The sequence below is a fragment of the Mesoplodon densirostris genome, chromosome 6 (genome assembly GCF_025265405.1).
Source record: "Mesoplodon densirostris isolate mMesDen1 chromosome 6, mMesDen1 primary haplotype, whole genome shotgun sequence".
NCBI lineage: Eukaryota > Metazoa > Chordata > Mammalia > Artiodactyla > Ziphiidae > Mesoplodon > Mesoplodon densirostris.
Genome location: NC_082666.1, coordinates 5,072,005 through 5,087,945, shown reverse-complemented (window position 1 = coordinate 5,087,945; position 15,941 = coordinate 5,072,005). Strand labels below are relative to the sequence as shown.

The 15,941-nt window shown below is 47.9% G+C and overlaps 1 protein-coding gene across 2 annotated transcripts in view; it reads left to right on the top strand.

The window, feature by feature from the left end:
* Positions 1-15,221, top strand: part of PRRT1B (proline rich transmembrane protein 1B) — a 30,790-nt gene extending 15,569 nt beyond the window's left edge. For both annotated transcript variants that reach the window (XM_060102164.1, XM_060102165.1), the window contains 3 exons: positions 9,504-9,964; positions 10,745-10,888; positions 12,039-15,221. In XM_060102164.1, the coding sequence (XP_059958147.1) occupies positions 9,504-9,964; positions 10,745-10,888; positions 12,039-12,188 (755 nt within the window). In that variant the 3' untranslated portion in view covers positions 12,189-15,221. The remainder of the gene's footprint in view (positions 1-9,503; positions 9,965-10,744; positions 10,889-12,038) is intronic.
* Positions 15,222-15,941: the final 720 nt, after the last annotated feature.

Below are 15,941 nucleotides of genomic sequence, written 5' to 3'. Positions count from 1 at the left end.
TCTACCTGGTAGTAGAAGGGAAGATAGGGAATTTTGAAGCATGAGAGGGATCTGATGTGCATCCCTGGCTTTAAAGATCAAAATAGTCACATGAGAAGGATGGTGAGCAGCCTCTGGGAGCAGAGAACCTCAGACCCACAGAACTGGAATTTGCCAACAACCTGAATGAACTTGCATATAGATTCTTCCTTAGAGCTCCAGGTAAGAGCCCATTCCAACTGACACCTTGATGTTGGCCTGGTAAGACTCTGAGTTGAGTCAGCCTGGACTTCTGACCTACAGAACTGTGAGTTAGTACATGAGCATTTTGGTAATTTTTCCCCGTTAAGAAAATTGTTGTAAAATACACATAACATGAAATTTATCATCTTAACAGTTTTTAAGTGTACAGTTCAGTGGTACTAAATGCATTTACATTGTTGTGTGACCATCACCACCATCCATCTCCATAACCTCTTTCATCTTTCCACGCTGAAACCCTCTACCCATTAAATAATGTCTCCATTCCCCCTGCTATCCCAGTTCCTGGTAACCATTCTTCTTTCTGTCTCTGAGTTTGACTACTCTAAGGACCTCAGACAGTGGAATCATACAATATTTGCTTTTTTGTCACTAGCTTATTTCACTTAGAGTAATGTCCTTAAGTTTCCTCCTTGTTGTCATAATTTCCTTCCTTTTAAAGGCTGAATAATATTCTGTTGTATGGACAGACCACACTTTGCTTATCCATTCATCTGTTGATAGACAACTTTGGTTGCTTCCACCTTTTAGTTTTTGTGAATGGTGCTGCTGTGAACATGGGTGTATAAATATCTCTTAAAGGTCCTGCTTTCAGTTCTTCTGGGTATATACCCAGAAGTGGAATTATTGGATAATGTGGAAATTCTGTTTTTATTTATTTATTTATTTAAAACATTTATTTATTTATTAAGCTGCACCATGAGGCTTGTGGGATCTTAGTCTCCCGACCAGGGATTGAACTCAGGCCATGGCAGTGAAAGGGCCGAGTCCTAACCACTGGACTGCCAGAGAATTCCCTGGAAATTCTATTTTTAATTTTTTGTGGAATTGCCATATGGCTGCACCGTTTTACATTCCCACTAACAGTGCACAAGGGCTCTGATTTCTTCACGTCCTAGCCTCTGGGTTTTATTTATTTTTTGATTGTAGTCATTATATGGATGTGAGGTGGATGGGTGTTGTAAGCTGCTATATTTATGATAATTTGTTATACAGCAATAGAAAATGAATACATGCCTTTATTCCTGAAGGACGTTTCCTTTATGTTTTATTTTATTTTATTTTTTTTGGCCTTGTGGCATGTGGTACCTTAATTCCCCAACCAGGGGTCCAACCCGCCCGCCCCTGCTCTGGAAGCACCGAGTCTTAACCCCTGGACTACCAGGGAAGTCCCTGAAGGACATTTCCTTAGATATCGATTTCTGGGCTGATCCACTGTCTTCTGACCTCGGTCGTCTCTTGACTATCTGTGGAAATTCAAATTGTTGTTCCCCTGTATATAATGTGTCATTTTTCTCTGCCTGTTTTCAAGGCTTTGTTGTTATCCTTGGTTTTGAGAAGTTTTATGATGATGTATCTGTGGTTTGCTCCCACAGAGTGCCTGTTCTGGGTTTTCTGAGTTTTATGAATTTGTCTTTCACCACATTTAGGAAGTTAGCGGCCATTATTACTTCAAATATATTTTTCCTAAAATCTGTCCTGAGACTTGACTGGCACATGGATGAAGACAGATGTGTTACCACACAGGTCCCTGAGGCACTATTCTTTTTTTTTTTTTCCCTGCAATCTGTTTGTTGGATTGGTGCTTCTTCAAGGTCACTGACTTTTTTCCCCCTGTCACCTCCATTTTCATATTGAGACCAATCAGTGAATTAAAAAACAATTCGGATACTGTGTGTTTTAGTTGAAAATTTGCAGTTGTTTCCTTTTTTTTTCCCATCAAACTTTCTAATTCTTTATTGAGAGCTTTTCTCAAGTGTGTTTATTTTTCTTCCTGGAGCCTAGTTTTAACAGCTGCTTTTTCCGAGAATTCCAACGTCTAGGTCATCTGCAGGTGGACATATGTTGATTGTCTTTTCCGTTGAGGACTGGTCACATTTTCCTAGCTCTTTGTATGGTGAATGATTTTGGGATTGTGTCCTGTACATTGCGAATATTATGTTGTGTAGATTCTCAGTCCTGTTATAATTCCCTGGAAAGTCTTGATATGTTTTGTTTTAGTAGGCAATCAACCTTGGTAGTTTCAGATCACTAGCTGTTTCACATTCTATGAGTAGCATTTCCAATCTTGGTCCAGTTTTCTGTTTTTTTATTGAGGTACAATTTCCATAACATTACATTAATATCAAGTGTACAATGTAATGATTTGCTATTTGTATATATTGTGTAATGATCACCACAGTAAGTCCAGTTAACATCTATCACCATAATAGTTAGAAAAATTGTTTTCTTGTGATGAGAACTTTCAAGAACCACTCTTCTCGCTACTTTCAAATATGCAATACAGTATTCTTTTTAAGGTTTTTTGTTTTGTTTTTTGGCTGCGTTGGGTCTTTGTTGCTGCGTGCAGGCTTTCTCTAGTTGCGGCGAGTGGGGGCTACTCTTTGTTGCAGTGTGTGGGCTGAGACATTGCTGTGGCCTCTCTTTGTTGTGGAGCACAGGCTCTAGGCACGTGGGCTTCAGTAGTTGTGGCACACAGGCTCAGTAGTTGTGGCTCATGGGCTCTACAGTGGAGGCTCAGTAGTTGTGGTGCACGGGCTTAGTTGCTCCGAGGCATGTGGGATCTTCCCGGACCAGGAATCAAATCTGTGTCCCCTGCATTGCCAGGCGAATTCTTATCCTCCGCGTCACCAGCGAAGTCCCGACAATACAGTATTATTAACTGTAGTCACCATGCTGTACACTACATCCCCAGGACTTATTTAGTTTATAACTGCATTTGTACCTTTTGACACCCTTCACTCATTTTGCCCACCTCCCTTCCCATTTCAGGCAACCAGCAATCTGTTCTCTATATCCATGAGCTCAGGGTTTTTATTTTATTTATTTATTTTCAGATTTCACATGTAAGTGAGATCATGCAGTATTTGTCTTTCTCTGTCTGACCTATTTCACTTAGCGTAATGCTCTCAAAGTCCATCCCTGTTGTTGCAAATATCAAGGTTTCATTCTGCTGAATAATATTCTATTGTGTGTGTGTCTAGATATATACCATTTTCTTTATCTGTTCATCCATCGGTGGACACTTAGGTTGTTTCCACATCTTAGCTATTGAAAATAATGCTGCAATGAACGTGTGAGTGCATATAGCTTTTTGAGTTAGTGTTTTCGTTTCCTTCAGATAAATACCCAGAAGTGGAATTGCTGGGTCATACAGTAGTTCTGTACAGTATGGAATCTCCATACTGTTTTCCATAGTGGTGGCGCCAGTTTATGTTCCCACCAACAGTGCACAAGGGTTCCATTTTTTCCACTTCCTCACCAACACTTGTTATTTCTTTTTGATGATAGCCATTCTAACAGGTGTGAGGTGATATCTCATTTGCTGTTGATTTGCATTTCCCTGATTGAGCATCTCTTCATGTACTTGTTGGCCCCCTTTGTGTCTTTGGAAAAATGTGTGGTCAGATCCTCTGTCCAGAATTTTTTTTTTTTTTTTTTTTTCTTTTTGCGGTATGCGGGCCTCTCACTGTTGTGGCCTCTCCCGTTGCGGAGCACAGGCTCCGGACGCGCAGGCCCAGAGGCCATGGCTCACGGGCCCAGCCGCTCCGCGGCATATGGGATCCTCCCAGACCGGGGCACGAACCCGTATCCCCTGCATCGGCAGGCGGACTCTCAACCACTGCGCCACCAGGGAGGCCCCCTGTCCAGAATTTTTAAAAAAATTATTTATTTATTTGGCTGCGCCAGGTCTTAGTTGTGGCCCACGGGATCTTAGTTGCAGCCTGCTCGTGGGATCTAGTTCCTTGACCACGGATTGAGCCTGGGCCCCCTGCATTGGGACCTTGGAGTCTTAACCGCTGGACCACCATGGAAGACCCCTCTGCCCAATTTTTGAATTGTGGGTTTATTTTTTGCTATTGAGTTTTATGAGTTGTTTAATATACTTTGGCTATCAACCCATTATCAAATATATGATTTGCAAATATTTTCTCCCATTCAGTAGGTTGCCAATTCATTTTGTTGATGGTTTCCTTTACTGTGCAGAAACGTTTTAGTTTGATGTAATCCCAACTTGTGTGTTTTTGCTTTTGTTGCCTTTGCTTTTGGCTTCAAATCTAAAAAAATCATTATCAAGACTGATGTCAAGAAGCTTACTGCCTATGTTTTCTTTTGGGAGTTTTATGGTTTCAGGTTTTACACTCAAGTCTTTAAACCATTTTGAGTTAATTTGGGGATATGGTGTAAGATAGTGGTCCAGTTTCATTCTTTTGCATGTGGCTGTCCAATTTTCCCAACACCATTTATTGAAAAGACTGTCCTTTCCCCATTGTGTATTCTTGGCTCCTTTGTCATAAATTAATTCATGATATATGTGTTGGTGTACTTCTGAGCCTTTTCTTCTTTGACATTCATCTGTGTATCTGTTTTTATGCCAATGCCACACTGTTTTGATTAGTGTAGCTTTGTAATATAGTTTGAAATTGGGGAGCATGATGCCTCCAGCTTTGTTCTTCTTTCTCAAGATTACTTTGGCTATTTGAGGTCTTTTGTGGTTCCATACAAATTTTAGGATTGTTTCTCCTATTTCTGTGAGAAATGCCATTGGAATTTTGATAGGAGTTGCATTGAACCTATAGATTGCTTTGGGTAGTATGGATATATTAACAACATTAATTCTTCCAATCCATGAGCACAGACTATCTTTTATTTGTCTTCTTCAATTTCTTTCACTGAGGGCGTATTGTTTTCAGTGCACAGATCTTTCATCTGCTTGGTTAAATTTATTCCTAAGTATTCTATTTTATATTGGTATTTTATTCTATTTGATAATGGGATTATTTTCTTAATTTCTCTTGTAGATTGCTATTAGTTTATAGAAATGCAACAGAGTTTTGTATATTGAATTCACATTCTGCAACTTTACTGAATTCATTTATTCTAAAGGTTTTTTGGTGGAGTTTTTAGGGTTTTCTATATATAATATCATGTCATCTAAAATAGTGACAGTTTTACTTCTTCTTTTCCAATTTGGATTCCTTCTATTTCTTTTTCTTGTCTGATTGCTGTGGCTAGGACTTCCAATACTCTGTTGAATAAAAGTGGTGAGAGTGAGTACCCTTGTCTTGTTCCTGATCTTAAAGCAAAAGCTTTTCAGTTTTTTTTTTTACCATTGATATGATATTGGCTGTGAGCTTATCGTACGTGACCTTTATTATTATGTTGAGGTACATTTCCTCTATACCCACTTTGTTGAGTGTTTTTATCATATATAGATATTGAATTGTCAAATGCTTTATCAACACCTATGGAGATGATCATATGATGTTTGTTTTTCATTTTGTTTATGTGGTATACCACATTGATTTTTTTGCAGATGTTGAATCATCCTTGCATCTCTGTAATAAATTCTATTTGATAATGATGTATGACTCTTTTAATGTATTGTTGAGTTTTGTTTGCTAATATTTTTTGTTGAGGGTTTTTTTTTTTTTTTGTGGTACGCAGGCCTCTCACTGTTGTGGCCTCTCCCACTGTGGAAAACAGGCTCCTGACGCGCAGGCTCAGCGGCCATGGCTCGTGGGCCCAGCCGCTCCATGGCATGTGGGATCTTCCCGGACTGGGGCATGAACCCGTGTCCCCTGCATCGGCAGGTGGACTCTCAACCACTGCGCCACCGGGGAAGCCCTGTTGAGGATTTTTACGTCTATGTTTATCAGGGATATTGGTCTGTAATTTTCTTTTCTTGTGGCATCCTTTTCTGGTTTTGATATCAAGGTAATGCTGGCTTCATAAAATGTCTTTGGAAGTGTTTCTGCCTCTTCTACATTTTTGGTAGAGTTTGAGGATTGGTATTAATTCTTTGAATGTTTGGTAGCCATCTGGTCCTGGATTTCTGTTTGCTGGGAGGTTTTTGATTACTGATTCAGTCTCGGCAGATTGTATGTGTCTAGGAAATTATGTCTTCTAGGTTGGCAAATTTGATGGCATGTAATTTTTCATAGTAGTCTCTTATGAGCCTTTGTATTTCTGTGGTATTGGTGGTATCGTGTCCTCTTTCATTTTTTATGTTGTTTATTTGAATCTTCTCTTTTTTCTTAGTCTAGCTAAAGATTTGTCCATTTTATCTTTTCAAAGAACCATCTCTTAGTTTAATATTTTCTATTGTCTTTTTAATCTCTATTTTATTTATCTCCACTCTGATCTTTGTTATTTCCTAACTTCTGCTAGCTTTGGGCCTCATTTTTTCTAGTTCCTTGAGGTATAGAGTGTTTTTTTTGAGATTTCTGATGTTGTATAGGCACTTATTGTTATGAACTTTCCTCCTAGAACTGCTTTTGATGCATTGCATAAGTTTTGGTATGTTCTACCCATTTTCATTTGTCTGAAGGTATTTATTTATTTATTTATTTATTTATTTATTGGCTGCACTGGGTCTTCGTTGCTGTGTGCAGGCCTTCTCTAGTTGTGGTGAGTGGGGGCTACTCTTCATTGCTGTGCCTGGGCTCTCTCTTGTGGCTTCTCTTGTTGCAGAGCATGGGCTCTAAGCACACAGGCTTCAGCAGTTGTGGCGTGTGGGCTCAGTAGTTGTGGCGCATGGGTCCAGCTGCTCCGTGGCATGTGGGATCCTCCCAGACCAGGGATTGAACCCATGTCCCCTACATTGGCAGATGGACTCCTAACCACTGCACCACCAGAGAAGTCCCTGAAGGTATTTTTTTAATTTCCCTTTTGATTTCTTCTTTAACGCATTGGTTGTTCAGTAGCATGTTGTTTAATCTCTGTATTTGTGAATTTTCCAGTTTTCTTTTTGTAGTTGATTTCTTGTTTCATACAATTGTGGTTGGCAAAGATGTTTGATATGATTTCAATCTTCTTGTTGGATTTGACCCCTTTATCCTTTTGTAATGCTCTTCTTTGTCTCTTATTACAGTCTTTGTTTTATAGTGTCTTTTTGTTATATACGTAGAGCTACCCCAGGCTTTTTGGTTTCCTTTTGCATTGAACATGTTTTTCTGTTCCTTCATTTTCAGTCTCTGTGTGTGCTTACATATGAAGTGAATCTCCTGTAGACGGCATATAGATGGATCTTGTCTTTTTATCCATTCAGCCACTCTGGCTTTTGGAGAATTTAGTCCATTTACATTTAAAGTAATTGATAGGTATGCACTTATTGCCATTTTGTTAATCGTTTTCTGGCTTTTTTAGTGGTCCAGTTTTTAAAGTCTTTCTTATGCTGGTCTAGGTCTGTCCCCTACACATGCAGCTTGGGGGTGAGTCTAAGACTTGTGTGGATCCATTCTAAGATGACTAACCATTCCAGTTTGCCTGGGACTAAGGGGTTTGCCCAGATGTGAGATTTTCAGTAGTAAACCCGGGGAAGTCCTGGGCAAGCTGATATACGTTGGTCACCCCAGTGCACATACAAAACTAGGGGATCCCCCTCTGAAGCTACGTCCTCTCTAGGATTTCCCCACTATTTCCACTCTGCAGCGGCCCTTTCCTGGTTCCTCTGGCTAGAATGACAGAGTTTCCAGTGGAGTTTTATCTGCTCATTCTGGTGCTCTATCACGTGGCTCTGTGACTGGAGCTTTGAGCTTCAAGGGAAATGAGAGAAAAAAAAAGGGAAATTCACCCCCTTTATGGTCACTTCTGCATTCTGACTGCACTCCACGATCTGCTTGCTTTTGTTGACTTTTCAGGGTCTTTGGGTAGTTTCTTCTGTATTTTGTCTAGCGTTTTTAGTAGTGATCAGCAGGAGAGAGAGGCTTTAAAAAACTGGTAAAATATATGTAAGATTTACCATTTTAACCATTTATAAGTGTATAGTTCAGGGGCATTAAGTACATTCATGCTGTTGTGCAACCATCACCACCCTCCACCTCCAGAATGTTTTCATCATCGCAAACTGAAACTCTGTCCCCATTAAACACGAATTCCTCATCCCTCACCAGCCCCTGGTAATGTGGAGAGATGTAGGTTTTTAAAGCCTCTGTGTGCAAGATGTTTATTAATGATCCATTGGCCGAAGCAAGTCACATGGCCAAGTCCAGATTCAAGGGGTAGAGAAATAGAGGGAACAGCATGGTAGAGGTGTGGAGGCATGAACACCAGATGGGTGTGTAGGAGATGCTCTGAGTGAGACCCTGGCTGCTGGAGGAAGTGGGTGGGGAGCTCTCAGGGGCTCAGTACTCCCTGCCATTGGGGATCCCTCCCCTAAGGATCCCTAGCCTCTGACTCCACCCACCAGCTGTATGGGAGGTGGAAGTGGGGGGACGGATGGGAGGGGGATTTCAGCAAGGCTCCTTCACCCTCACCAGCACTGTCACTGTCACTGTCATGTCTGGTTTACTTAATTCTCTGCCTTCTATAACCCTTCAAGACACTTAGGAAATGAACCCCCAAAGCCACGCCCTGGGCTGCCTGTCCCTGCTGTGGGTCCTTGAATGCCCACCCAGGTCCAGGGAGTCTGCCCCAGGACCCTTCCAGGCTGTTCCTCCAGGACCTACCTGAGGCCTAGAGGTGCTCAGCTGGTCAGAACTGCTCTTAGGAGGTGCAGGGGGACCTTCAGGACTTGCTGGGACCAGCTGGGGTGCCTCCAGAGTTTATGGTATGGATGCTGGAGGCCAGGACCAGGGAGGGAAGGCAGCTGGGCAGCTGAGGGCCTCTGAGCACCCTTCAAGCTGCTGGGTGGGCTGCTCTCCGCCCACTGCTCCTGGCCTCTCCCTGCCCCTCCCCCACCCCATTCCTGTTTCTGTTCCTTCTCTGCCTCAATAGGCACTTGGCCCTTAGCGACCTCCTGGCTCTTTGAAGTCATTCGCTTGGCCGGGGTCTGACAACTCAGAGCCGAGAACCTGATTGGCTCAGCTAACCTCCTCAGACCAGCCCCCATTGGATGGTGTCTCAGCACAGCCTATGAGGGGGCTGCCCTGGGCTGAAGCTTCTTCCCTGGTTCAATCAGCTGCGGCAGTAGGACCGTGGGGACAGGGCCACCTCCCAGCAGGGGCAATCTGGACCAGGGGCTGGCAGGTGTGGGCAAGGCCTGCCTTCCATCCAAGCCGGCCATATGTACTGGCTGTGTGATCACCAGGAAGGCACCTCACCTCTCTGAGCCTTGGTTTTCTTGTCCTATTGTTGCACTTTGGGTAAAGATTCAAGGCCCAGCTTGGAGAAGCCTGAGTGCGGGGTTCACCAGGGGTCAGGATCGGCACGGTCATTGTGACTTTCTCCTTGGAGGCGCTGTGTTCTGGGGTTTGGGGGGAGGACTCCCACCTGGCCCGGTAGCCTCTTGGGGGCTCACCACCCCTGCCATTTCTTCCCAGGAGCGGACGCGAAAGGGGGCGGCAGCCCCGAGGACGCCGGGAGCGCTGAGCGCCCCGAGCTCCCGCAGCTCCCTCGCCGCCCGCAGCTCCTGGAGGAGGACGGAGGGCCCAGCGAGGAAGCGGCCGCGGACGGAGGCAGCGCCCCGGCGCCGGAGGACACCCCCGGCGACCCCCCGGCTGAGGCCTCCGCGACGCCCCCCGCCCAGGCCCAGGCCCAGGCCGCGGGCGAAGCCCGGCAGGCGCCCAAGGCGGCGGCCGGCGGGGTCCCCAACATCGGCTTCGTGGGCGAGCCCCCGCCCTACGCGCCGCCCGACCCCAAGGCCGCGCACCTGCTCTACCCGCCGCCCTTCCCGCAGCCCGTGCTCTTCCCGCCCGCACCCTCCGCCTCCGCCCTGTATCCCCCGCCCGCGCCGCTCTTCCCCGCGCCCACTGCGCAGCCGCTCTTCGCGCCCTTCCCGGTGGTGAGTCAGGTCGCGGGCGCCGCCCCCTCCCCGTTCACTACCCCCTCCCCCCTCCCCTCCCCTCCCCTGCCCCTCCCCTCGCCCCTCCCCCCTCGCCTCTCCCTCCCTGGGCTGGAGAGTTTGGTGCGCAGGAAGTGAGAGGTCACCACAAGCACCCGGCAGGGGACGCTTCTGTGCCCAGGGGCGCAGTAGAAAAGGGCTCGCTCAGCTTGGGGATTGGGCGGGAGCGGGAGGTGTCCCAGCAGTGGGGGCCTTTGAGCTGGGTTCTACGGGATGAATAGGAGAGTCGAGGCAGAGGAGAGAAGGAGGGCACAGCACAGGCGTGCAGGGATGCAGGGGGCCAAGGCCAGTGTCTTCTGGCTGTGACGGTGGTTGGTTCAGCTCAGTGGGGAGGGGAGGATAGGAAGGTGGGATCCACCGTGAGGGTCCCCACGGCCTTTGGTAGGAGATGACTTGATTAGATTTTTAGGAAAAAAAAAACAAAACACTGGCTGCCTGTGGAGGACAGCTTCGAGGTCCCTCCTGGTGGGGACGCAGTGGGGACGTGGAGACACTGGTGGCTGGACCCTGGACTGAGCACTTTGTAGAGGGCAGAACCCTGAGACTCCTGGGGGCTGAGTGACAGGCTGGGGGTGCCGAGGGAGCGGGAAGAAGGGGGGCCTTGACCCCTGGGCGATCCGCAGCCTCACTGGGTGGGGCTTGGCAGTGGGTGGAGTGACGGGTCCACGGCTGTCGCAGGCTGCGTGCTCCCTAACCACGCCGTGGCCTCTGCCCTCACAGTACAACAGCCCCGTGGCCGGTGTGCCAGCCCCGGCCACGGTGGAACACAGGCCCCTGCCCAAGGACTACATGATGGAATCCGTGCTGGTGACCCTCTTCTGCTGCCTGCTCACCGGGCTCATTGCCGTCGTCTACTCCCACGAGGTAGGTGGGCGTGCGGCGGTCCTCGGTACAGCCCTCCCAGCCTGCAGCCACTAGGGCCCAGGTGGGGTCCACACAGCCCCTTCCCCAGCAACTGGGCCCCCGGTGATTCCCCCTGAGAAGGGTGGCAGGATTGGGAAATCAGTGCCCAGTTGTCTGTGCAGTCCTCGCCCTCTCTTCTGCTGTCTCTGCTCCCCGCCACTCAAGATCTGCCCTAGAAAATTCAACTGAAACAATTCACACTGAAGGTGTGAATGATTAAGGCCCAAGCAACTGCCCGTCCAGTGGGGGCTTGTGTTTAATCGGGTGGAGACTGGCATCCATCCATCCACTCACTCCTACCCATCCACCTGCATCTGTCTAACTACCCGTCTGTCTGTTCAGCCGCTACTCACCCATCCATCCACCATCTCTCTGGTCTCATCCATCCATCCACCCACCACCCCTCTGTTCATCCATTAATGCATCCATCTGTCTACTCGTCCAACCACCTATCCCTGTCCGTCCATCCATCCACCCACCCACCATCTCGGTAACACTCTTTCTTCTTCCTCCGTCCCTCCCTCCTGATTGTTTCTGACCATTGCCAGGCAAGAGGTTAGACCCTGGGGACTTAGCATGATGCCAATGTGAGGACATTCTAATAGAGTAGGAAGGCCCTGGGGCTTTTGCTCACGGCTGACCTGGTGACAGCCCGGACCTCCCTCCATGGTCAAGCTCCCCCGTCATAAGCAAGACAGGGCTGTGGGGAGAAAGACAGTCTCAGGACAGCTCAGAGGCGGGACTCTGGAGGCTGCTGCCTGCCTGTCAGTTCTGGCTCCACCACCAGCTAGGGTGTGTCACTTAACCTCTCTGAGCCTTCGTCTCCTCATCTTCAAAGTGGGGACAATGAGGACACCAAACTCAGGGTTGTTGTGAGGATTGTAGGCGATGGGATGGAGGGTGCGGACCTGGGTCAGGCCCGTGGCCAGAGCCCGGGAGCCGGCAGCCACCACCTCCATCGCTGGTGCTCCTTCGCGAGCTGTGGCCCAGGGAAGGCCCCTGACCGCCTCACGGGGTCAGCTGTCCAGCCTGCGCACTGGGGCCGGGCCTGATGGTGCCTCCGGGAGGGAGTGGGGACTCTGTGTCTGCTCATCCCCCCATCTCGTTGCAGACTCGTGCGGCCCTGGGCAGGGGGGACCTGGCCCAGGCTGAGGAGGCCTCGCGCAAGGCCCGCTCGCTTGTGCTCTTCAGCCTGCTCTTTGGGGTCTTCGTGTCCACCAGCTGGGTCATCTACGTGGTGGTGGCCCTCTACCTGCCCTGAGGGCCGGTGGCTCCTTCGGGGACGTCAGGACACCAGGGACTCCTGACCTGGCCAAACTCTTTCTGCGGACTTGGATCCCTGCTGGTGGCCATCTGTCACCTAGAGGGGACCTGGGCAGGCTCAGAAGATGGGCTTTGCAGCCCTCAGCACACTCACGGCTGGGCCTCTGCCCCTACAGGTGGCCTCAGGCAGTGTCCTAGCCCGAGGTGGCCCCAGGGCCCAGGCCCAGCTGTGCTACAGGGGCCTGAGGTCTTTCTGGAACTATGCTGGCAGTGGCCCCATGCCCCTGGCCTTCACTTGACCCCTGAGAGACCAGCAGAGGGGCCAGTGCCCGCACTGTCCTCAGAGCCATCTGGAAGGACATTGCCACCTCCGGCCTCCCCATCGCCCAGCCCAGCCCTGGGATCGCAGGGCAGAGCTGCTGGGCTTTCTTTCTCCCTGTTGGGGAGTTGAGAGGAGCAGCCTCCTCTCTCCTGGGTCGCTCCTGGCCAGTCGTACTGCATCCCAGCCCCGTCCGGGGGGCCAGGCTCTCTCCTGATGACCCCGTGTCCAGAAAGCAAGACCATGACGTCCGGTCAGTAAACAAACAGCAACACCCTGGGCAGAGCGTCTCATTGCTGCCTCGGGGCTGTTGCTCGCCCTGGGTCACTTTAGGGTGAGTGGGACGCATCTGTCCACAGCTGGGCCCTGGGGCTCCCACGCCGGCCCCTCTGAGACACTGGGGTTTGCCCAGTCTGTGCAGCGCGGTGTCTGACTTGTGCACGTGGCGGTGGCGCCACTGGGTACCGATGGTGGGAATTTCTGTAGGGTCTTTCGCGGGCCAAAGGTGATGAGAAAGCAAGGAAATCCATCTGCATCTCGAGAGGGGGAAGGGGGGCCCCCTGGCTGAGCCGTAAAAGATTGACAGCTCAAGTTAAATCAGGTGCTTTCTGAGCACTAACCAGGACTGGGAGCTGAAGCAGGACGACAACCCATCTCGGCCCTCGAAATGCTCCAGGGGCTGGAGAGATGGGGATGCAGAAGTAGGTGGTGAGGAGTGATGATGCTTGGAGCCTGAGAGGTGGCCTCACGGTCTAGGACATGGGGTGGCCCAGAATTAGGATATCAAACCCTAAAATGCACGATTGCCGCGGAAAAGGAGGAAGCTGTATTTTAGGGGTCCGTAGGTGCCAAGAAGCACTTGGTAGGCCCCAACTGCCATAGCTCTTCCTGTTACTAAGCTCTTACCTAAAATCAGAATAGAAAGAAGTCATCTAGACCAGTGTGCCTTGAACCTGAAAGTACATTATGAAACACCTGGGAAATCTTATTAAAATGCAGATCCTGATTCAGTAAGTAGGACCTGAGAGCCTGCATTTCTCATGAGCTCCCAGGTGCCGCTGAAGCTGGTAGATGAACCAACAGCTTATCGTGTGTTAAGTGGGAAATTACTAAAACCACAGTAACCAGGACCAAGCCATGGGTGCCCCCTAGAGTCTCTGTTCAACATTGTTTTGAGGTTCTAGCTAATGTAAGAAACAGCAAAATGAAATTTGTAGTGTGAAAACTAGAAGAGACAAAATGATAACTCTAGCTAGAATATCCAAGAGTCAATGAAAAAATCAAAATAAGAGAACTCAGAGAAGTGACTGGATACAAAGTATACAATAGTCAATAGCAATATTCAGGTAAAAGTGGAAAAACTTTAAAATTCCACTCACAATAGTGATAAAAACAGTAAAACCTAGGAATAAACTTAACAGGAAAGATCCAGATCCAGATGAAGAGAATAATTTTATTTTAGTTTAGTTTTTTGGAAGGCAAGCGCATGTATCATAAGGTACAAGGACTCCTGGACAGCTAGTGCTCAGAAAGGCCCAAACTCCTCTAAAAAGAGCAAAGAACAAAATATCTGGATAGGAAGATGTAGTATCATAAAAATATCCAGCCTTCTTAAATAAACAGATTTAATGAACTTCCAACAAGAAAGCCAAGCTTTTAAAACTGAAAAAGATGTTTTTAAAAATTAATATGGAAGGAAAATGTGCAAAAACTGCTAATAATTTTTCAAAGTTTAATGAGGGAGGACTTTCTTCACCAGATTTTCTTTTCTTTTTTTTCCCCTTTGTGGTCCACGGGCCTCTCACTGCTGTGGCCCCTCCCGTTGTGGAGCACAGGCTCCGGACACACAGGCTCAGCGGCCATGGCCCACGGGCCCAGCCGCTCCGCCGCATGTGGGATCCTCCCGGACCGGGGCATGAACCCGCGTCCCCTGCATCGGCAGGTGGACTCTCAACCACTGCGCCACCAGGGAAGCCCTCTTCACCAGATTTTGAAACTTACGATAAAGCTACAATAAACAAGGCGCAGTATGGCTTTGCCACAGAGATGGATCAGTGAAAAACAAAGTCCAGCAAACATTCCAAGTATATATGGGACATTAATATCTGACCAAAATGGCATTTTAATTGAGTGAGTCAGGGAGGGCCGACAGTAAGCAGAGTTGGCGCTCTGGTTGGAAAAATAATTCTTCTTCCCCTATTGTATGTAAAAATAAATTCCAGATGGATTTAAAGAGCTAGGTAGTGTGAAATAAAGCTCTAACAATCGTAGATGAAAGCTTAGGAGAATATTTGTATAACTTCAGGGTGTTAGGCAGGATGGAAGGGGAGACCTCCTAACATCTGGAATTCCAGATACGAGGAAGAGATGGAGTTGAGGGCCGTGGATAAGGGAAGTACAGACTTAAACCAGGAGATGATTTTTACTTATCAGATTGGGAAAAAATTAGAAAGGTTGATTCTAGAGGTGGCAAAGTCCTGACCCTCTCATTTATTACTGGTAGATGTGTATTGCTACCATCTTTGTGGAAAGTGGGCTAATGGTAGCTTCTAGTAATATGTGTACCATATATTAATATGCATGTAAGTGCAACGAACAGAGTCTAGAAGCATATATTGCAAACTGCTGAGAGTGGCCGCCTTTGGGGAGGGACTGGGACTAGGAGGGTTTGTGCCGAATTTTAAAATATGGGTGTATTCATGTGTAATTAAAAAAAACTGGAAAAAATGTGCATGTCTTTTGACCCAGTAATTGCAGTTTCAGGATTCACAGGAGTGAAGAAAGCAGTCCATTTCGACAGACATTTGTCAGTGTTGTGGCTAAAGGGCCATGAAGGAGAGGTGACGGGGGCAAATCTGGAATGAGAGCTCTGATTACATCAGGGTGCACCCTGATTTCAGAGATGCTCAAATATGTGTGTCTTAGAATCACTCCGGTGTGGCCTAGAGGTGTTTGGCTTTGGAGAGTGGTAAAGAAAGGCTCTCCTGAGGAAGTTGTGAGTGTGTAAGATAAAGCTTCAATCAGATGCTGCCATTCCAAAGTGGTTGCATCATTTTGCATTCCCACCAGCAACGGATGGGAGGTCAGTTCCACAAACTCATCAATCCCTGGTGTTTGTCAGTCTTTTACATTTGAGTGCTTCTGGTTGTTAAAACTGTAGTGGTGGGTTTCCCTGGTGGCGCAGTGGTTGAGAGTCTGCCTGCCGATGCAGGGGACACGGGTTCATGCCCTGGTCTGGGAAGATCCCACATGCCGCGGAGCGGCTGGGCCCGTGAGCCATGGCCGCTGAGCCTGCGTGTCCGGAGCGCTCCAGCGCTCCGCAACGGGAGAGGCCACAATAGGGAGAGGCCCGCCCGCGTACAGCAAAAAACAAACAAACAAACAAAAAACACTGTAGTGGTATTTCATTGTGGCTTTAATTTGCATTTTTCT